The sequence below is a fragment of the Rhinatrema bivittatum genome, chromosome 2, assembly GCF_901001135.1.
Source record: "Rhinatrema bivittatum chromosome 2, aRhiBiv1.1, whole genome shotgun sequence".
NCBI classification, from domain to species: Eukaryota; Metazoa; Chordata; class Amphibia; order Gymnophiona; family Rhinatrematidae; genus Rhinatrema; species Rhinatrema bivittatum.
Window position 1 is genome coordinate 200,828,559 of NC_042616.1, and position 23,285 is coordinate 200,851,843.

General features: G+C 47.6%; 1 protein-coding gene across 3 annotated transcripts in view; it reads left to right on the forward strand.

Annotated features, from left to right (window-relative positions):
• HDAC9 (histone deacetylase 9) overlaps positions 1–23,285 on the forward strand; it is a 993,428-nt gene that overhangs the window by 89,140 nt on the left and 881,003 nt on the right. For all 3 annotated transcript variants that reach the window (XM_029589041.1, XM_029589039.1, XM_029589040.1), the window contains exon 2: positions 15,026–15,129. In XM_029589041.1, the coding sequence (XP_029444901.1) occupies positions 15,081–15,129 (49 nt within the window). In that variant the 5' untranslated portion in view covers positions 15,026–15,080. The remainder of the gene's footprint in view (positions 1–15,025; positions 15,130–23,285) is intronic.

Sequence of the window (23,285 nt, forward strand, 5' to 3'; positions counted from 1 at the left end):
AATTTTTATAGACTTCTCAAAATAATATTTCCTTAAGAGCTACCCTTATTGTTGCTTTTCTTCATGAGGCTGACAAAGATCTCGTTATGAGATAATACTTGAAGTTTAAGCAGACTTCATTTTGTGGCCAAAAATTACAAGTTTTTCCTGATGTGGCTTGGTCTACACAAGCTAAAAGAAAGTTATTTTTGCAGTTAAGGCAACACATTATTAATCTTAATACAATCTTTTATTTGAAATTCTCATGCACATGCGTGATAATTTTGGGCCTTATTTCAAACACACCTACCAGGACCTCCTGGGCCAATAAAAACAGATGTTCCCACCTGGCCTGCCTTCCTACATCCATTTTGTTTGTGGCAAGTGTACTCGTGAGGGGATATTGGACAACAATAATAATAAGAAGAAGACCAACCTCAGCATGCTGAACATGAAAGGGAATATCCAGCCCTTCCTTGAAGTCCCAGCACCTAAGCCTGAGCCAATGGCCCCACAGGGAGAGTTTCGGGACCCATGACAGGGTTTGCCATGCAGGCGGCCATGGCACAGGAGATACAGGGAGTGCATCTTCCTTCCATGAACCTCTTTCTGTGCATGAAATCACAGAATGTTAAATATCAATCATAATAGCAAAACCATACTAATAAAAATAAATATTTAAAAATGGCTGATGAATACAATAAAGCCAATAATTAAAAGTTCATTTACAAAATTGTAAAAATTTCCCAAACTCCAATAAAAAACTTCAAAACAGCAGACACATCAAATAACACCCAATAAATAAAACTAATAAGAATTTAAAAAATCTCTCTCTTTCCATACCTGGGAAGTTTTGATTTACAGTCACATAGATTAATCCATGACAATCAGGGAAGAAGGGAGGGCACACATATTTTCTCCTCTCTGTCTCATATACATGCACTCTCCAATACAAACATGCTCACTTACTTGCACATGCTTATCACACACATGATCTCTCTCTTCTCCACATGCTCTCACATACACATATTCTCTCTCACATATACACACAAGCTCATTCTCTCACATGTTCTTACATACACATGCTGTCTCACACAAGCTTTCACTCTCATCTTCTCTCATATGTACATGCTCTCTCACAAACACACATTCTTTATTTGACATGTATGCTCTCTTTCTCACAAACATGCTCCCTCACACATACATGCTATCTCCCATATGCTCTCTCCCACATGCTCTCTCTCTCACATATACACACACAAACTCTTTCACTTTCATATGCTATCTCCCACTCATAAATACTCTTTGCCACATGCTCTCTCTCTCTCTCATACATATACACACACTTTCAGTCTCAAATGATATCTCCTACACATGCACACACACAAACTCTTTCTCTCACACATGCCCTCTTTCTCTCTCTCTCATACACACATACACACAATCTTTCTCTTCCACATACTCATACACACACATTCTCACACACCCACTGTTACGACTGGGCTCCGGTCAGGAGTCGTGAACACCACCCAGAAGGGTGGCTCCAGATTGAGAGAGACAAGAATGGCTGATACAGGGTCTGGGTCCAGGCTGGGTCAGGGCAGGCGGCAGATAGCAGTGTCTGGGTCCAGGCTGGGTCAGGGCAGGCGGCAGAAAGCAGTGTCTAGGTTCAGGCTGGGTCAGGGCAGGCGGCAGATAGCAGTGTCTAGGTTCAGGCTGGGTCAGGGCAGGCGGCAGATAGCAGTGTCTAGGTTCAGGCTGGGTCAGGGCAGGCGGCAGATAGCAGTGTCTAGGTTTAGGCTGAGTCAGGGCAGGCGGCAGATAGCAGTGTCTAGGTTCAGGCTGGGTCAGGACACAGTAAGCAGGGCAAGGCAGGTCAGAAGGCCCGTAGGCCACACGCACACACAGAAGGCCCGTAGGTCACACACACACATAGAAGGCCCGTAGGCCACACACACACCGTAAGCAGAGCAAGGCAGGTCAGAAGGCCCGTAGGCCACACATACACAGAAGGCCCGTAGGCCACACACACACATAGAAGGCCCGTAGGCCACACACACACACCGTAAGCAGAGCAAGGCAGGTCAGAAGGCCCGTAGGCCACACATACACAGAAGGCCCGTAGGCCACACAAGGCAAGGCAAGGAAAAGGCCCGAAGGCCGCGCAGGGCAAGGCAAGGAAAGGCCCGAAGGCCGCGCAGGGCAAGGAAAGGCCCGAAGGCCGCGCAGGGCTAGAGCAGGGAGCCCAGGTGAGCTCGATGCCGAAGCACCGAGGCAACTGTCAGGCAGGGTTATAAGGACACACCCAGAGCATAGAGTGGACAGAGGAGATGGACGGGGCCTGTCCGGAAAGCCAGCACTAGAGGGACCCCTTGTGGTGAGGTGGTTGCACTGCAGCCAAAACTGTAACAGTACCCCCTCCTCAAGGCCTCCCCCTCCTCCTGGGTCCCATCTTAGCAGGGGGTACTCAAAGATGAAATCTGGCCCCTCCGAGGGCAACATCAGCTGGAGCAATTCAACAGGCTCAGATGGCTGAGTCAGAAAGTCTGTAAGTGGTACCGGTTTGAGCCCCTCCGGGGGTGGCAGCAGGACCGGTTGAGCAGGCTCTTCTCGGGGCATTGTAGCAGGCTCGGACCCCTCTCGGGGCGATGAAGCAGGTTCGGACCCCTCTCGGGGCGATGAGGCAGGCTCGGACCCCTCTCGGGGCGATGAGGCAGGCTCGGACCCCTCTCGGGGCGATGAGGCAGGCTCGGACCCCTCTCGGGGCATTGTAGCAGGTTCGGACCCCTCTCGGGGTGATGAAGCAGGTTCGGACCCCTCTCGGGGCGTTGTAGCAGGTTCGGACCCCTCTCGGGGCGATGAAGCAGGCTCGGACCCCTCTCGGGGCGATGAAGCAGGTTCGGACCCCTCTCGGGGCGTTGAAGCAGGTTCGGACCCCTCTCGGGGCGATGAAGCAGGCTCGGACCCCTCTCGGGGCGATGAAGCAGGCTCGGACCCCTCTCGGGGCGATGAGGCAGGCTCGGACCCCTCTCGGGGCGTTGTAGCAGGTTCGGACCCCTCTCGGGGTGATGAGGCAGGCTCGGACCCCTCTCGGGGCCTTGTAGCAGGTTCGGACCCCTCTCGGGGTGATGAGGCAGGCTCGGACCCCTCTCGGGGCATTGTAGCAGGTTCGGACCCCTCTCGGGGCATTGTAGCAGGCTCGGACCCCTCTCGGGGCGATGAAGCAGGCTCGGACCCCTCTCGGGGCGATGAAACAGGCTCGGACCCCCCTCGGGGCGTTGTAGCAGGTTCGGACCCCTCTCGGGGCGTTGTAGCAGGTTCGGACCCCTCTCGGGGCGATGAAGCAGGCTCGAACACCACTCCGGGCGTTGTAGCAGGTTCGGACCCCTCTCGGGGCGATGTAGCATGTTCGGACCCCTCTCGGGGCGATGAAGCAGGCTCGGACCCCTCTCGGGGCGATGAAGCAGGCTCGGACCCCTCTCCGAGCGTTGTAGCAGGTTCGGACCCCTCATGGGGCATGGTAGCAGGTTCGGACCCCTCTCGGGGCGATGAAGCAGGCTCGAACACCTCTCCGGGCGTTGTAGCAGGTTCGGACCCCTCTCGGGGCGATGAAGCAGGCTCGGACCCCTCTCGGGGCGATGAAGCAGGCTCGGACCCCTCTCCGAGCGTTGTAGCAGGTTCGGACCCCTCTCGGGGCGATGTAGCATGTTCGGACCCCTCTCGGGGCGATGTAGCATGTTCGGACCCCTCTCGGGGCGATGTAGCATGTTCGGACCCCTCTCGGGGCGATGAAGCAGGCTCGGACCCCTCTCCGAGCGTTGTAGCAGGCTCGAACACCTCTCCGGGCGTTGTAGCAGGTTCGGACCCCTCTCGGGGTGATGAGGCAGGCTTGGACCCCTCTCGGGGCGATGAAGCAGGCTCGAACACCTCTCCGGGCGTTGTAGCAGGTTCGGACCCCTCTCGGGGCGATGAAGCAGGCTCGAACACCTCTCCGGGCGTTGTAGCAGGCTCGGACCCCTCTCGGGGCGATGTAGCAGGTTCGGACCCCTCTCGGGGCGATGTAGCAGGCTCGGACCCCTCTCGGGGCGATGAAACAGGCTCGGACCCCTCTCCGAGCGTTGTAGCAGGTTCGGACCCCTCTTGAGGCATGGTAGCAGGTTCGGACCCCTCTCGGGGCGATGAAGCAGGCTCGGACCCCTCTCGGGGTGATGAAACAGGCTCGGACCCCTCTCGGGGCGATGAAACAGGCTCGGACCCCTCTCCGAGCATTGTAGCAGGTTCGGACCCCTCTTGGGGCATGGTAGCAGGTTCGGACCCCTCTCGGGGCGATGAAGCAGGCTCGGACCCCTCTCCGAGCGTTGTAGCAGGTTCGGACCCCTCATGGGGCATGGTAGCAGGTTCGGACCCCTCTCGGGGCGATGAAGCAGGCTCGAACACCTCTCCGGGCGTTGTAGCATGTTCGGACCCCTCTCGGGGCGATGAAGCAGGCTCGGACCCCTCTCGGGGCGATGAAGCAGGCTCGGACCCCTCTCCGAGCGTTGTAGCAGGTTCGGACCCCTCTCGGGGCGATGTAGCATGTTCGGACCCCTCTCGGGGCGATGAAGCAGGCTCGGACCCCTCTCGGGGCGATGAAGCAGGCTCGGACCCCTCTCGGGGCGTTGTAGCAGGTTCGGACCCCTCTCGGGGCGATGTAGCATGTTCGGACCCCTCTTGGGGCGATGAAGCAGGCTCGGACCCCTCTCGGGGCGATGAAGCAGGCTCGGACCCCTCTCGGGGCGATGAAGCAGGCTCGGACCCCTCTCCGAGCGTTGTAGCAGGTTCGGACCCCTCTTGGGGCATGGTAGCAGGTTCGGACCCCTCTCGGGGCGATGAAGCAGGCTCGAACACCTCTCCGGGCGTTGTAGCATGTTCGGACCCCCTCGGGGCGATGAAGCAGGCTCGGACCCCTCTCGGGGCGATGAAGCAGGCTCGGACCCCTCTCCGAGCGTTGTAGCAGGTTCGGACCCCTCTCGGGGCGATGTAGCAGGTTCGGACCCCTCTCGGGGCGATGTAGCATGTTCGGACCCCTCTCGGGGCGATGAAGCAGGCTCGGACCCCTCTCGGGGCGATGAAGCAGGCTCGGACCCCTCTCCGAGCGTTGTAGCAGGTTCGGACCCCTCTTGGGGCATGGTAGCAGGTTCGGACCCCTCTCGGGGTGATGAAGCAGGCTCGAACACCTCTCCGGGCGTTGTAGCAGGTTCGGACCCCTCTCGGGGCGATGAAGCAGGCTCGGACCCCTCTCGGGGCGATGAAACAGGCTCGAACACCTCTCCGGGCGTTGTAGCAGGTTCGGACCCCTCTCGGGGCGATGTAGCAGGCTCGGACCCCTCTCGGGGCGATGAAGCAGGCTCGGACCCCTCTCGGGGCGATGAAGCAGGCTCGGACCCCTCTCCGGGCGTTGTAGCAGGTTCGGACCCCTCTCGGGGCGATGTAGCATGTTCGGACCCCTCTCGGGGCGATGTAGCATGTTCGGACCCCTCTCGGGGCGATGAAGCAGGCTCGGACCCCTCTCGGGGCGATGAAGCAGGCTCGGACCCCTCTCCGAGCGTTGTAGCAGGCTCGAACACCTCTCCGGGCGTTGTAGCAGGTTCGGACCCCTCTCGGGGTGATGAGGCAGGCTTGGACCCCTCTCGGGGCGATGAAGCAGGCTCGAACACCTCTCCGGGCGTTGTAGCAGGTTCAGACCCCTCTCGGGGCGATGAAGCAGGCTCGAACACCTCTCCGGGCGTTGTAGCAGGCTCGGACCCCTCTCGGGGCGATGTAGCAGGTTCGGACCCCTCTCGGGGCGATGTAGCAGGCTCGGACCCCTCTCGGGGCGATGAAACAGGCTCGGACCCCTCTCCGAGCGTTGTAGCAGGTTCGGACCCCTCTTGAGGCATGGTAGCAGGTTCGGACCCCTCTCGGGGTGATGAAGCAGGCTCGGACCCCTCTCGGGGTGATGAAGCAGGCTCGGACCCCTCTCGGGGCGATGAAACAGGCTCGGACCCCTCTCCGAGCATTGTAGCAGGTTCGGACCCCTCTTGGGGCATGGTAGCAGGTTCGGACCCCTCTCGGGGCGATGAAGCAGACTCAGACCTTTCTCCGAGCGTTGTAGCAGGTTCGGACCCCTCTCGGGGCGATGAAGCAGGTTCAGATGGCAGAGCAGCAAGGTTAGAAGTAGTGTACATGGAAGACACAGACTGTACTGCCAAGGGCTTGAAACCTCGAGCCAAAGTCTGAAGCTCCTGATTTTGTTTCTGGGGGAGCATTTTAGAGAAGGCACAGGCAGTTCTAGGACGTCTAGGGAAGGTGCTCGTTACAGGCTGTTCAGCAGCTGTGGGAAGCAGAGCCCTGCTCGGGTTAATGAGTTCCATCTGTTTTTGTGCCTGATCTCCTAGAACGGAAGTCCTAGAAGTTCTCTTGGCCAGGTAAGTTTTTGGTTTTCTTGGAGTATAAGCTGCTTTTTGGTAAAAAGTTTTGTGACAAGTTATGCTACAACCTTCTGTTAGTAAACTGTCCAGGGTGAAAACATTCCTAGCTGAGCCAGAAGCAGGGCAGAGTGTGATAGCTCTGGCTGAATCTTTCGGAGGAGAAGGTGGCCCGTTAGCTGTGCAGCGGGGGCAGGGTTTGCCTGGAGGCAAAAGACAAGGAAGACAGAGACACTTCCACCAGCCTGGTTTGGGAGAATTGCAATTAAGGCATTCTTGGTATACAGACACATTCCTTTTGTGACAGTTGCTGCAAATCCAGTGCTCCTGGTCCGAGAGCTGACAAGCTAAACAGTTCAGGTACGTAGGATAATTCAGAGTTTGACAAATGGTACAGATAATAAAGCGTGGAGACTCACCGTCTGAATACTGAGTCCTTACTGTCTCTCCCAATGTAAATGGCTTCGGCATACTGTTACGACTGGGCTCCGGTCAGGAGTCGTGAACACCACCCAGAAGGGTGGCTCCAGATTGAGAGAGACAAGAATGGCTGATACAGGGTCTGGGTCCAGGCTGGGTCAGGGCAGGCGGCAGATAGCAGTGTCTGGGTCCAGGCTGGGTCAGGGCAGGCGGCAGAAAGCAGTGTCTAGGTTCAGGCTGGGTCAGGGCAGGCGGCAGATAGCAGTGTCTAGGTTCAGGCTGGGTCAGGGCAGGCGGCAGATAGCAGTGTCTAGGTTCAGGCTGGGTCAGGGCAGGCGGCAGATAGCAGTGTCTAGGTTTAGGCTGAGTCAGGGCAGGCGGCAGATAGCAGTGTCTAGGTTCAGGCTGGGTCAGGACACAGTAAGCAGGGCAAGGCAGGTCAGAAGGCCCGTAGGCCACACGCACACACAGAAGGCCCGTAGGTCACACACACACATAGAAGGCCCGTAGGCCACACACACACCGTAAGCAGAGCAAGGCAGGTCAGAAGGCCCGTAGGCCACACATACACAGAAGGCCCGTAGGCCACACACACACATAGAAGGCCCGTAGGCCACACACACACACCGTAAGCAGAGCAAGGCAGGTCAGAAGGCCCGTAGGCCACACATACACAGAAGGCCCGTAGGCCACACAAGGCAAGGCAAGGAAAAGGCCCGAAGGCCGCGCAGGGCAAGGCAAGGAAAGGCCCGAAGGCCGCGCAGGGCAAGGAAAGGCCCGAAGGCCGCGCAGGGCTAGAGCAGGGAGCCCAGGTGAGCTCGATGCCGAAGCACCGAGGCAACTGTCAGGCAGGGTTATAAGGACACACCCAGAGCATAGAGTGGACAGAGGAGATGGACGGGGCCTGTCCGGAAAGCCAGCACTAGAGGGACCCCTTGTGGTGAGGTGGTTGCACTGCAGCCAAAACTGTAACACCCACATGCTGTCTCTCTCACATTCTCTCTCTCCCACACACAGGCACTTTATCTCCCACATGCTCTCTCTTTCACACACATATGCTGTCTCTCTCACCCACCTACATATACAAGCATGCTCTTGCACTGGCAGACACAACTATTATGACCGTCGGTCGCAGATCTATTTATTTATTTATGTATTTATTTAAAGACTTTTCTATACCGTCGTTAAGTTATATACCATCACAACGGTTTACAGATAGGCACGTAAAGCAATATCAAAGTTATGTAATAATCTCTATCAATGTGCCAAAAAGGTTTTGGTTGCATAGTTTCAAAAACAAAGATTACTTGATAAATGTCATAATTCTTGTCCATTTATACGTGTAATAGATTAACTTACATGTATAGTACTTTCACTGTATATTTTATCTAAAACTAATTGTGAGGTGATAAAGATAATAAAATAAAAAATACATACCCCTTTTAATTCTGGGCTGTGTGTTGATGTTCCGCTGCTTGCTTTATTTAGTTATCTAAATCTTTGTTCTCTTTATAACTCACTGTGACCACATCTACTCTCGTCCTGCACCATCCTGCTTCCATCTCCAGGCCTGCTCGTGGTGGGGGCTAATCACTGCCGCTGCATGCCCCATGGTTCCTCATGGCGGTCAGGATGCTGCCGCCACTCACGCCAACTCTGGGCCTTCCTAGGTGCACGCGTGCGCCACCGGGCCCTCTTTTAAAGCTTCTACGGTGGGAACCTCCCTGATTGATGTCATTGGATGAAGGTTCTTAAGCTCCACTTTTGCCCCCAGCTAGCCGACTTGGCAATGAGTTCCATCACTACTCTACGAGCTCCTGTCTCCATTGAACCTGTGGTGACGTTACCGGACCCTACTTGGACTCTGGACCCTGCTTGGTACTCGCTCCTTGGGGGCCAGTGTGCACACTCTACGGAGACTTGGTCTCCTGACTTCCCCCACTCCTCAGGCTGGCCTTGAGCTACAGAGACTGTCAGTGCTTCCCCGCTTCTCGGGGTAGTTTCTATATTCTACACTTGGGACTGTCAGTGCTTTCCTTTTCCTCGGGGTAGTGCCTACGTCCGATACCAGGGAGCGTTGTGCTTCCCCGCTCCTCAGGGCAGTATCCTTGATTCAACCATCGGTCACTACCGGCACCTCCCGCTCCTTCAGCTGGTCTACATCATCATCTGGAGACCTGACTTGGGCTTCCCCGCTCTGCGAGTTAGCCTACATCATTGCATCAGTACCTCCTTCACTGCGCAGCTCTACCCCTCAAGGTTACCTCTATGGAATATCTCCTGCACATCCTTTCTCACGCTTCCTGCTCCATGTGCCTGCCTAGCGCCATCCCCCTTTGGAGGTCTCTGCCCAGGTACTGATCTCCAGCTTGCCAACTTACTGTGGGGATCCCTCCTTGCTGTGTCTCCTACCCCGCTTCTCGGGACTTCTGCACAGTTTCACCCAGAGCTCCCTGCTGTGTCTGACCTCGCCTCCCGACGGTGTGGACCTGTGGGGCTCCTTCCCACAGGTGGTAACAACTTTCATCTTGAGCTAAGGGTCCACAAATCCACAAACCATTACAACAACATTGCAGTTCAAACCTCTAACCAATAACCTGAGAAAATACAAGGAGAGAAACTATTGTGCTGCTTGCCACTCTGCCATGTTCCTCTTCCTGTTGTCCCTGAGTGTGCAAGCAACAGGAACCATGAACTTCACTGCTGCATCTGCGCACTCAAGGACCTTTTGACTCAGAGGTATGATGTTGATGCCATCATGTGTGTCTGTGTTGGGGGTTGCTGGAAATATGTGTTGAGTAGACAGTCAACTTTTACCATATCACTGCCTTGTTTCAGTTGGGCTGCAGGAGTCAGCGAGGGGCAGCTGGACCAGACTTTCTGTCATCCCAGGGACCGTGGTGCTTTAGGCAGCTTCCCAGTCTGCCTAATTGTTCCACCAGTCCTGGCTATTATGTAAGAGATGTACACATCTACATTATCAAATTTATTCAAACAGTTTTACAGCTGCTCATTGACTGGCACAAGCGAAGTCGAAGTTGTCTGTTGGCTGCAATTTTTGGGTGGGAGATCTGGGTGAACTGGAGGGGGTTTAGGATGATGTGCTAGAGAGTCTAGGTGAACTGGAGACAGACTGGATAAACTGGTAGAGGTAATGGCAAATTGGTGATTTCAAGTAAGCGTGCAAGTAAATGTTTTAAAAACAGTATACATGCATTCTTTAGAAATTACCTGCCTTCATGCATTATTCAGGTTTGGTACGCATATATTTTTATGCACCTAGAATATACGCTCATAGTTTACAGAATAGGTAGAGAATATGCGCTTTCTTGCACTGGAAGTATTTGCACATACTGAAACATACGCACTTAGGGGTAGATTTTAAATACTTGCGCGATTGCGTACTTTTGTTCGCGCACCAGGCGCGGACAAAATTACACTGGATTTTATAAGATACGCGTGTAGCCACGCGTATCTTATAAAATCTGGGGTCGGCGCGCGCAAGGGGGTGCACATTTGTGCAACCTGCGCGCGCCGAGCCCAGCACGCGCTGTCTGTTCCTTCCGAGACGGCTCCGATTTCGGAGCGGCCTCGGAGGGAACTTTCCTTCGCCTTCCCCTCCCTTCCCCTACCTAACCCACCCCCCTGGCCCTATCTAAACCCCCCCTACCTTTGTCGCCGGCAGCCCCGCTTCGTCCTCCGGTCCCGGGGGCTGGTCCAGAGGCCTCGACCACGCCCCAGAGCTGGCGCCATGCCCCCAAGCCCGCCCCCGAAACACCGCATCATTTCTGGAACGCCCCCAGACACGCCCCCTCTCTCCCCTTTTCGAAAGCCCCGGGACTTACACACATCCCGGGGCTTTACGCGCACCGGCGGCCTATGCAAAATAGGCGCGCCGGCGCGCAAGGGCCCTGCTCACGTGGGCCTTTTAAAATCCGCCCCTATAGTTTCACAGAAGAAATATATGGTATTTTATAGGGATGTGAATCGTTTTTTGACGATTTAAAATATCGTCCGATATTTTTTTAAATCGTCAAAAATCGTTAAAGAGTGCGATACAATAGAAATTCCCCCGATTTATCGTGAAAAATCGTTAATCGGGTTTGTGTCCACTAACGGGAGTTATTTGGGGGGGTCGCGGGAAAACCGGCACATCAAAACAACCCCTAAACCCACCCCGACCCTTTAAAACTAATTCCTTACCTTCCCCCACCCTCCCAAACCCCCCCAAAACATTTTAAAATCACCTGGTGGTCCAGTGGAAGCCCCGGGACCGATCGCCCGCTCTCGGGCCGTCGACTGCTACTAATAAAAATGACGCCGATGGCCAGATAAAAAGAAACCCCACCCGACCTTTTAAAACTGACCCCTTAGCCTCCCCCACCCTCCCGATCCCCCCAAAAACATTTTAAAATCACCTGGTGGTCCAGTGGAAGCCCCGGGATCGATCGCCCGCTCTCGGGCCGTCGGCTGCCACTAATAAAAATGGCACCGATGGCCCGATAAAAAAAAAACCCCACCCCAACCCTTTAAAACTGACCCCTTAGCCTCCCCCATCCTCCTGACCCCCCAAAAAATGTTGTAAAATTACCTGGTGGTCCAGTGGGGACGCTGGGAGCGATCTCCCGCTCTTGGGCCGTCGGCTGCACTAATAAAAATGGCGCCGATGGTCCTTTGCCCTTACCATGTGACAGGGTATCCGTGCCATTGGCCGGTTCCTGTCACATGGTAGGAGCACTGGCACCGGCCATTGGCGCCGGCCTTCATTGAAATAATTCTCAGCCAAAGCAAGAGCTTGGGTAATGAAATCCATATGCAAAGTGCACAAAAGGGGAAGAATAAAGAACCGACCTGCTGAAATATTCTGCCTCAGGGACTGAGATCTGTGGGATCATTCAGAAACATTGGTCAAGTCTGGCCAAGCAGTTAATATTTGTGAAAACTATTGCCTGAGCATCTGGTCGTACTGCGCTTGAGACTCAGGCATTGCACCATGGCTGCTCCATATGGTCACTCCAGTCTCAGTCTTTCAGCGATTTTACTCAGACCTCCCCTATCCTTTTACAGTTTCTGAGTAACCATTACTCTGGTTGTTATTGTTAGAATTAAAACCATGCCGTATGTCAAACAAAAACCCCCCAAACCAAACCTAACCAATTCTGTTTATTCTATTTCCTTTATTGCACACCTGTTTTAAATTCATGTTTGATGTTGCATAGACATGTACTGATCTCTGTTTGGTATAAATAAAGACTGAACCCCCCCCCTACTCTGTTTTGTTATTATTATTACCTCTCTGCAATTTCCATGTTCTCAAACCCCCCCCCGCCCCCTGTGAATAGGGATCAAAGTGATAACTGTAAGACCAACCCAGGTAACCTCTTTTTACTAGTACCCACTGTAAAACCAGCCCAGGTAACCTCCCTCTACTAGTACCCCCTGTAAAACCAGCCCAGGTAACCTCTCTTTACTAGTACCCACTGTAAAACCAGCCCAGGTAACCTCTCTTTACTAGTACCCACTGTAAAACCAGCCCAGGTAACCTCCCTCTACTATTACCCACTGTAAAACCAACCCAGGTAACCTCTTTTTACTAGTACCCACTGTAAAACCAGCCCAGGTAACCTCCCTCTACTAGTACCCACTGTAAAACCAACCCAGGTAACCTCTCTTTACTAGTACCCACTGTAAAACCAGCCCAGGTAACCTCTCTTTACTAGTACCCACTGCCGTCTCCTTTCCCTGCTGCCCTGTCCTTTTACACATCTCATACCCTGGCTCTTCCCCATTGTTCTCCAACTGGACCTCCTAGAAAGCTCCTATTTGGCAGCTTCTCTAGCCCACTTTTTAAATCCCCTTCCCAATCCGTTTCAGCTTTCTAACTATTGCTGATTTTTGAATTTGCCCTCTTGATGAGCCAGGGATGGTGACCATGTTATGCAGGTCTTTCCTGGGCTACTTTTAGCCAGAATAAACTCTAGAAGAAAAACGAGTTGTAAGATCATTAAAAATACTCTGAAACTGATAAAATATCAGTTGTACCAGAAATATTGCTCACAGATTTCCTGGGAATATGCAACCTGTCTCTCTCTTTCTTTCTCTCTCTCACTTATTTCACCCCTCTTATGTCCTCATGTCTTAGACGTCATTTATGTTCTTGTCAAGAACAGATCAAAGAGGTGGTAACTGGATGTTGATGCATCAGAAATGTAAAAGAATAAAAAGACTAGTGGTAGGCCTTAAGTGCACTGAAGTTCTATGAAATGAATTCAACTATTTGCCAAAATAGCCTTCGTTTTCCTAAAGTGAAAGTAAACCCTTTTAGTGATCTTCTATCAGGGGCTCAAATGACTCTATATATACATATTAGGGATTTGCCTTTGTTTTTAAAGAAATGGATTTTGAAATAATGTATGGGTATTTTTTTTTTTTTTAGATCATTCAAATTTATTTTTAAAATTTGGCTTCCTCAGCACCCTGATTCCAGGGTTTCCCAGCACCTTCCTGGACAATTCTGACTCTGCCAATAAGCCAGGACCCAGGCCTACCCAGCTGGGCTGAGCCAAGCCCAGTTGGGGCCTCTCCAGATCCCTCTTCCACTCCCTGCAAATGAGACCGAGCTGGGGACCAGAACCATTTTGATGTCACTTTGGTGCCGATCTCAGCACAAACCAATGCCATTTTTAAATAGATGTCAGCAGTGTAGGAGTGAGTGGGGATTTCTTCTGCCCCTTTTGAGGAAACAGAGCAGATCCAATCAAAGAGATAAAAGAGGGGAAGGGAGGTCCAAGGCACCTGGCTTACTTGCAAGTGGCCAGGATGGTGCTGCTAAGAGGTCCAGGGCGATCTCGGCTATGCTTGGCTCAGCCAAATGGGTAAACCTGGACCCTCACTTATTGGTGGAGTTGGAGGGGCTTGGGAAGTGGCAGTGGGGGGTCTGCAGAGGCTCAGAGGTGCCTAAGGAGTTCCTGTTTTGTTTTGAGGGTTATGCTTATTTTGTTTAGTCAAATGAATGGAACCAAAATAAACATTGAAATGAACCAAAAAACAAATTAAAAAATAACCCCAGAATGAAAAAACAAACCGAAACGAAAAATTGTCTCAACATTCCGAATACATATTGCTAAAAATTGTTTGCTAAACTTTTTAAAGCATTTATAGTTCTTATTTCTTGCAAAATTTCAATTTGTTGAGAATGGATGGGTTAGCAAAATGTGAGGATTAAATATGTTACTTTTGAAAAATACATTGGGGCAATCTTAATAAAGCTTTACATAATTAAATGCTGATCTGAGAATATACTACCTGGCTGCAACATCTCTTGATCCTTTTAAATGGGAAGTCCTCTAAATTTTTAAAAATTGTTTGCAAATTTACATAACATCTAGAATTGATTTCTTGCTTAGCTCACTTTTTTTTTTAATTTCCTGCTCTTTTGATTTATGTTGATCTTATCAATCATAGTTTACTGCATTTTAGAAAGCAATTCTCATGTCTACTAGGGCAAAGTTAGTAAATGCTCAATTTGTTGACATCACAGTGGATGAGAGATTTGCAACATTGCCAACCTCACTCCAGGTTGTCAAGGAATCTTTATAATCCAGTCCGAGTATTTTAACATCCTGATGCATTCTGTAGGATGAAAATTACCAGACTGCATTGGGATGAGAGTTGTAAAGCACTGGGCAGTGTAGGCAGCTGTCCAGGTTTGCCAAGTTGGAAGGGACACCGTCTCCTCCATTGCAGCTGTACATTAAGCACTACTGAGCCTGAGCAGAAACATCCCATTGGACCCCCTCCTTTTAAAGGTGCAGGAACAGGCCTGCGGCATTCAAAGCTCTGTAGAATCAAATTGGCCCGCTTCTGTACCTTAGTAGATACAGAAGCGGGCCAATTTCTGGAGGAGGAGTTGCCCCATTCGCCATGGAGCTTCTTGTGGGAGGGCTGGGCAGTTTCCTGAGACCATAGCATCCTTCATCCTTGGAGGGGATCACCCCCTGCACGCCAACAGTACCGAAGAGATACATCCAGCCTTATTTCATATGATATGATATAGGTGGCAAGTATTTCAGAAGCACAGTGGATGGAGTATGATGATTTGAGTCAAAGTACTGCTGATGTAATGTTAATGGATTGATTCACCGAATATAATCTGAGTACATTCATTTTCCAATGTTTAGGTCTCAGCTATCTAATCTCCACAAACAAATCCCAAGACTTGAACCTTTTCCATTGATGTTGAGCAGCATGTCATCTCCAGCAATGAGCTCCACAGCACAGCAAGGTCAGCCCTTTTTATTCTCTTCCATACCATTCAGAGGAGCTTGGCTTGGCTTTACTTCCTCTCAAAAACTGAACATGTGGGCTGAAACTTTTATTAGCCTTTGTCTTGAGATTTGATTTCTCCTTCAGCTGGTCAATGTACCTGAAGCTTTATTGTAAATTATGTATGTGTTGTATCAGAAGTTTTCATTTGTTAATGAAAGTATTGTGGTCTTTTGCCAATGTTTGTAAGCAGCACGTATAAGAGGCCTGAATTATCAAGGGTTTACTCCTGTTTTCCATACACAGGGGAAAAACTTAGAAAAAGCAGGCTAGTTCTTGTTTCCTCTGTATTTTTTTTAGATATGCACTACTGTTTGCTACCCTAATGTTGATATATCAAAACACAAAACAGCAAAAGTGAATTCATCCCAACCACTTTATTAACCACATAGTTTTTCATGCAGACAATCTTGTCATTGAGTTGTATGCACTGCTGCTTCATAGTATATATTCTTCATCAAGGCTTCTTTTACAGAATGACCTGTTCATAAGGTATGTTAGGACATGGTTAAGATATGCTGTCAACAGATGAAATATTGAGCCTTATTCAATAAAGAATTTTTACAAATGCTCAGAAAGGAGCTGTGGGATGGGGATGCTGTGGGATGGGGAGGCCACAACCACGTGGACCTCTGCCTCTGGATCCTGGGGGAGGGGGGTGTAACTCAGCAGGACGGGGTGGAGGCTGGGAATAGACCGGCAATCCAAGATATAAGTGTGGGCTGGTCCTCCCACCAGCCTCTTCTTTTGGTGGTTTTCTCGCCCATGCCATCCTTCAGTGGACTGCTTCCAGGGTGGTCTGAGTATGGCATGGTGGGGTGAGAAGATGCCAAGCACAGTTGTGGCATAGCGAGGTGGGATTGGCCATATCCAAAGGCATGCAGCAAGTAATGTGCTAAAGCTGCTGGGCAGGTAATACCAAGTAACCAGTTTTCCTGCCCCTGCGTTGCATGGGTGGATGAGAGCTGAAAAGCATCGCCTGTTTTCAGCGTTGATAGCCAAGACTGGCCTGCTCATTACCCAAATTATGTTACATATCCATAAGTGATTCCTACTCTTTTACGGGTGATGACGTCATCGTATGGCAGAGAATGTCTTACCCAGTAAACAAGGACCAGACTGTAGGATAACTTTAGAGGGCCCTACATCCCTGTCAGCAAAATGTTGTAAAGAGGGTTGGCTTCCACAGCTAATTTCTGAAGTAGTGTAATGCTCATTAAGAGTTTGTGAATTGGAATTGTGCAAGCAAGGGTGTGGTCACTTCCATGGCTTATGTGGGAAGATAGTTGACATATTTTGTTTATATTCCGTGATTGAATTATCGTGGCCTATGCTGCAGCCATATTCAGTCAGTAAAATATTCTGACTCTTGAGTAGTAAATGTGATTTAGTGTTCTTTCACTGGTCTAAGAAAAAGAGGGGTGGGGGTGAGCAAGAAATATGATAGGAAGGAGGAGGCAAGTTGCAGCAGTGGGAAACGTGTCTTTCTTGCCTAAGAGTTTTATAGAAGAGAATGTTTCTAAAAGTAATGTACAAAGCAGAAATGGCTGTTGTGAATTCCTTGGTAATTATCCAATTCTCAATTTGTTTTAACAATTGTATACATAGTAGAAAATACTGTACCAGCAGACATTTGTAACTGGTTCAATGACATTACTGCTGTAATCACTTGATAACATTTAACCCTTTAATCCTCATTGTGATCCTCTTTGGAGCGACTGATTAAGCCATGAAAGACAGAACAGAAATTATTCAATACATGTAGGATAAACTGAGGTCTCTGCGACCAGTCGTCTTGCTCATAATTTACACTCTACAGGTGAATACTTAGCTGGAGCCAATACACCTCCTTCTGGAAAGCAATCCCATCCCTCCTACACTGCACTCCTCATTGTGCCTTTGGAGATTTCCCTGTCTTCCTCCTGTTCCCTTCCGGGTCCCACTCTTTCACAGTCCGAAATCCATTATGGTAGAATCAGCTTCCTCTATCAATCTGTCTTCGTCTTTTCCCATTTCTAATAGGCTTCTTCTGATTTTGTTTCCCTGGATCCTCACACTTACCTACCCTTACCACTCAATAACTCGATATGCAAAGTGGAGGTATCTTCATTTTGCTTGCGATAATCTTGGTCAGCACTTTGAATGCATTGAATTAATAAATAAAATATTGCTACCACTACAGCTTCTTCTAACTTTACTTCTACTAACAGAAGCCACTGGTAGGGCACTGCCAGACCACGTCCTACTTGGCATTGCATTACACTGCAACTCTATACTGTGTCAGCTAAAATGCATTACAATTGTTGCTTATACAACTTTGGAATGAGATGTTTGCTTTTGGCTCCTTTGGAAGGTTGTTAAAGCAATTATAATTTTTGAAACCAAAGTTTAACATTGTTCACTTAAATACTGAAGGCTCTAATTGAAGCTTTTGGCTGAATGTCAGTTGATCACATTTAGAAATGCTGGCCTGCTGGATTTTCGTGCAGGAAAGCATCCAGTGAGAATATACAGTTAAACCAGAAATTATGAAATGTTTAAGGAGTTGCTTGAACTGATAAATATATTGGACATAGCAGAAAAAAATTAGCTTGAAAGAATTTTATATTGACTTCAGTTTGGAGAGTTATAGATTGTAGAAAGGCAGTATTCAGCACATTCTCTCCATGCCAGATAGATGGAATACATACAGGGTGAAGGAAGAGAAGAAAATGAAAGCAGCTAATAGATGCTTTCATTTCCTGAAATCCATTTTTAGTTCCACTATAAAAATATATATTTTTTAACTTTCTAAAACGGAGGAAAGAATTCACTTTTAAAACATAGTCACAGTAAAAATATATGGGCACAAAATGACCTACATACAGTATAATACAATCATAGCAAGAAAAATTAAAATAAGACAACATAATGGAAAAAGATCCAGAACATTTTTTGATATAAAATGCACAACATGAAGCATGTGATTTGTTATTTCATTTTAAGATTAGATAATCTAATTGCATTCTTTGCTAGAATGAAGAGAAAAAAATAGAGGTCAGGAATAAGGCTCCAGCAATTATTCCACATAAAGAGCAAATTTGGCTAATGTTCGAAATTTTACTTATTTGGAAATATTTCCGAGGTCCATATTCAAAGACATTTAGCCAGATAACTCAAAAGTTATCTGGCTAAATTAATATTTGGGCACGTATCCATCTAAAATATATCCTGATAACTTCATTTCAGGGAGGAGTTATGTTAATCAAATAAGTTATTCAGAGTTAGCTGGATAACTTATCTGGTTAGCCCCTAGATGCATCAAGCCACAATGTTTTATCACTATCACGAGAGAATGTCACCACAATAATGGGGCTCCTCCCCACAAAAAATATTGCAGCTCTATGATGCATTCTTTTATCTCATGGCCAAACACCGCATGACAAAAGAACGTACCTAGTGGCCCTTTAATACCATGGTGGCCCCATCAAGGGACCTTAAAGTGCTCTTTCCCCCCCCAAAAAAAAAACAAAAAAAAAAGGCATGGCCACATTTGGAGGTCAAGAGGAGGTCAGTGCTGACTCCTGTTTCAACCTGGGGCCGCTAGTCAAGGCGGGCCCGACTCCCCAAAACGTTAAAAATAAAAAAAAGACCCATGTGTCGATGGCCCTGAACCCCCTTCCCAAAGCACAAATGTCAAATGTGGCCCCAGTCCTTGATCCCCCCACCCCCAAGTGACAGTCTGATACCCGTCCCCCATCACCAAGTGAAAGCGACAGCCCCCTGATTGTACAAAACAAATGTCCTGGCCTCCTTCCCACCTGAACACCCCCTCCTGCACCCACCATAACTAAAAATGGATCCCATATCGGGGTCGGGTGCACCCTGGCAGCTGGCTTGGTTGGTGTCATTTTTCCAAATGACCTGACCGTGCTCCAGCCATGTGAGTAGGGTAAGGTCTGAGATTTTGGAGAATGGAGCCAACCGGGCGAGGGTGCACCTGGCCTGGCATGGAATCCAATTTTAGGTACGGGGTGAGGGAGGGAAGGAGGGGGGGTGGAAACTGGGACATTTTTTTTACAATCAGGGGGGGGCATCGCTACCAAATGGGGGTTGGGGGATTGGGATCATGGACCAGGGCCACATTTGCCTCAACTGACGGCCCCCAAGTTGAGATGAGTGTCAGCACCGACTCCTGTTCTATCTCCCTATATGCTGCAATTTATTTTTTTCCTGACATTTTGAATGTGCAACGGGAGTCTCGGGATCCGCATTAGGATCCTGGGCCTCCCGCTGCATGTTTACTGCATTTCAAATAGGTGTAGTTATTTTATCACGGCTGACTATGTTGTTGGTCAGCCACAATAAAATGTTTACATTGACTTCACTAGTAATGACCTTCTTTACATGCATTTGCATTATTTATACATGCAAATTGCATATGAAAAAGTCATTCTAATAGTAGATGGGATCTGGTCAAAGAGATGCAAAATATCACATATATTGCGTTATAAAGGCACTACCGTAGTTTGTTGCATCGCCCCTTAAGTTTGGTCATGCCAAAGAGCTGTCATAAAATTAGCCAGAGAAAGTTATCCGGCTAACTTTAGGAGTGCTGGCTATATTCAATAGTGTGACTGCACTTTTGAATATACCTCAGATTAGCTGGATAAGTTTATCTGGCTAACTTTGATATCCATACAGTGACTGAATATGGAACTCTCCATATTTAGAGAACTATAGCTTTGAAAATTTGCCTTTGGGTACATAAAGATCTGTAAGTTATTGACCAGCATTTTCTAGGGCCAGAAGAAAATAGAGGGCAATTTTCAAATGAATTTCCGCAGATAAAAGTTTTTACCTGCTTAAATCAACTGTTTGAAAATTACCCACCTTGTAGTTCCCATAAAGTAGATCTAGGTCCTGTCACTCTCTCTCTCAGGGATAGCATTAGCTTTCTTTAGTCTATCTGGCTAATGTTATGGACTTTTGCTCTAGGAACTTGTCCAAACCTCTTTTAAACCCTGATCACATCCTCTGGTATCAGATTCTATGGCTCTGAGTGTAAATGTACTTTCTACATCTGTTTTGAATCTGCTGATTGTTAGTTTCATGGAGTGTCCTTTTGTTATAGTATTATTTGAAAGGGTAAAAAAAACCTTCATTTATTTACTCCACTCATGGTTCTATAAATGTCTCTCATTGTCTCTTCTCAGCTCTCTTTTCCTAGCTGCAGGGCCCTAGCCTGCGTAGCCTCTTTTCATAGAGGAGTTGTTCCATCCTCTTTATCATTTTTGCTGTCTGCCTTTGCACCTTTTCTAGTTCCACTATGTCTTTCTTGAGATGGGGTGACCAAAACTACACACTATACTCGAGGTGCAGTCGCACCATGGCTTGATACAGAAGCAATATGATATTTTCCATTTGTTTTCGGGCCATTTCTAATCAACTATTTGCTTTTCTGACCACTGCTGCATACTGAGCCGAGGATTTTAACATATTGCCCGCAAGGACTCCAAGATACTTTTCCTGGGTAGTGATTCCCTACAGAACCCAGCATCGTGTACCTGGGGTTGGGATTATATTTCTCTATATCCGTCTCATTGCACTTTTTTACATTAGATTTCATCTGCCATTCAGATAGCCAGTCTCCCATTCTCACAAGGTCCTTCGGTAGTTCCTCACAATCCGCTGCTGATTTTGGATTTTTCAAGACCACCTGCAGAAAAAGGAGGTGCAGAATCTCTGTGGGTGCTTCAGACTTGGTCGATTTTCCAAGTAAAAGTGCACACATACTTTTCCTATGAAAACTGATGCAAAACCTGCAGGTAAAAATGACAAGAGGCAGATGGCACTTTATAGACTAACCAATTTATTGAGGCATGAGCTTTCTTGTCATTTTTTCTACGCCGGACTAACAAGGCTATCCCTCTAAAGATCTGCAGATGAAAAGGTACCCACAGACTCTGTAGCAGTGCAAGCTGCTTGGAAATTGGCCTCTGTAATGCCCAGATAAAAAGCACTTCTGTCTAAGTAAAAACATACCACCATATTTCAGGGTTTTGCATGGATCTTGAATAAGTTACCATGCTTAGAAAGTAGCAAATAATCCTGGCAAATGTGAGCAGTGGTTACCTGTGCAGCTGTGCTGACAAATGATCCCAGAACAATTCAGGTAGACTACCATTAAGCCAGAGTAAGAAAGCCTTGAAAGAGACAAGTTTGAGTGTCTCCAGCAGAATCACAAAGGCTGATTCTTATTAGTTCAAGGGCCGCAGCAGATTGCTGTCACACACCCAATAATCCAGAGTGATTTGCAAAACTATTTAATGAAAATATATAAAATAGCAGTACAGTCCTTTTTATTAAATGTTACTGTGCTGGTTTAGTTTTCAAAGACAGAATATATTGGAGGTAGGAAAGATGAGCACAAAGGTTGCCAGGTGGGCTTAACAAGATTGATTAATTGGGCTTCAACATCTTTGTATGTTGCCTGGTTCGGTTCATTAAAAAAATGTTTGTATACAGGACTGTCCAAATTCTATGAAGTTATATGTAGCTTGAATACACACCCTTTATATTCCATTTCAAACATATATTGTATTTATATAACACTGTACCATATAATTTTTTGTAGTGGTGTGCATCGAAAAAAATGGTCATTTTGTGTCATTATGTCTGGTTTTGGTTTTCTTTATATTATTTTGTTTTCCTATGCATTTATCATTTGTTTCATTTTAGCATATGCAATATTTTTGTACTTTTTGTACTTTTACTAAAATTATGTGACCAGTGTGAACTAAAACCACTTAAATGTCATAATATGTTTTTGTGTGCCATTTTGGATGGGAAACAACATAAAACTGATATAGCAAGTATTGATGTTTTCCTGTCATTTTAAAATGACATAACAAACATCTTATTTTGTGAAATATCTCCGAGAAGAGAAATAATTGATATTTTATTGATTTATTTATTATATTGCACTCAGCAAATCTGCAGTGGTTTTGGAGAAATGTTTATAGGCCAATTGCCCAATACAATTACATCCAGTAATAAAGAAGAAACATAGCAGGAAAAAACAGTCACATACATAGATTATGGCATTTGAGCAGTGTGCTTCCTTTACAGCTTTGATAAAATTTAGACTGCAGCTAGGAAGGAAACAGTATAGAGTGTGGTGTGACAAACAGAGATTTTTTTTTAAGTATTTTGTACTGTCACTTACAAATAGCTATTCTTTTTTTGTGACTTGTATGAGACAGTTGTCAGAATTACAAACCTGTGTGCTTTTGAAAATGACATTGAAATCCTTCTTTTTGTTTTTGACCATTCAGCATTCTATTATTCCTGGCCTTCCATTCTAGCTGAAACCTTTCCTAGCATCTTTTGTTGCCATGTCGTCCTTGATGCTATGGACCATCATTTGCAGCTGCAAATGATTTACTATTACTATTTACTATTACTATTACTATTAGTATTTACTATTTTAATTCCCTCCTTCTTTACTGCTTTGGTGCCTTTGGCGAAAGAAGATATGGCCCATGATGCTTTTCAAAATCAGATTCTAGTGCATTTTTTAGTTGTCTGGTTAATACCTTAGTTGAGCAGCACTTGAGGCTCCTACCCCATTGTGACCACTTCCTCCGAAGTGCCCTCATCATAAGTTAAATTAAAATGCATGAGCTGAGCTCTGTGACTTGAATCAGTCTCCTGCATACCATGCATAACACTTCTGTGGTAGCTAAGCCATCTAGTTGGCTCTTTACACATCTTTCTAAATGTTTACTGTTACGCTTCAATACTTCTGTGTCCAGAGTTTACTTAGCAAACTCAAAAGCCCTGCTCCAAAAATCTGCCCAATAGAATCTGATTCTTAGATAGCCCTCAGAACTTTGAGAAAATGATTACACTCTCATTTTTTTCAGTAGTGGTTCATCAAAGAAGTAATATATTTCAGAGGAAACGTTTGTTCTACAATAATACTTTCATGGGTTTCTAAGTTCCAGTAATTAAAATGGATTATCTACCAGCCACTATCTGATCCAGCAGACATTATTGCTTCATTTGTTCAGATTTCATTTAAAAATACTTCAAGAAACTGTAATTTACAGCTCTGCCGGAGACAAGGTGAAA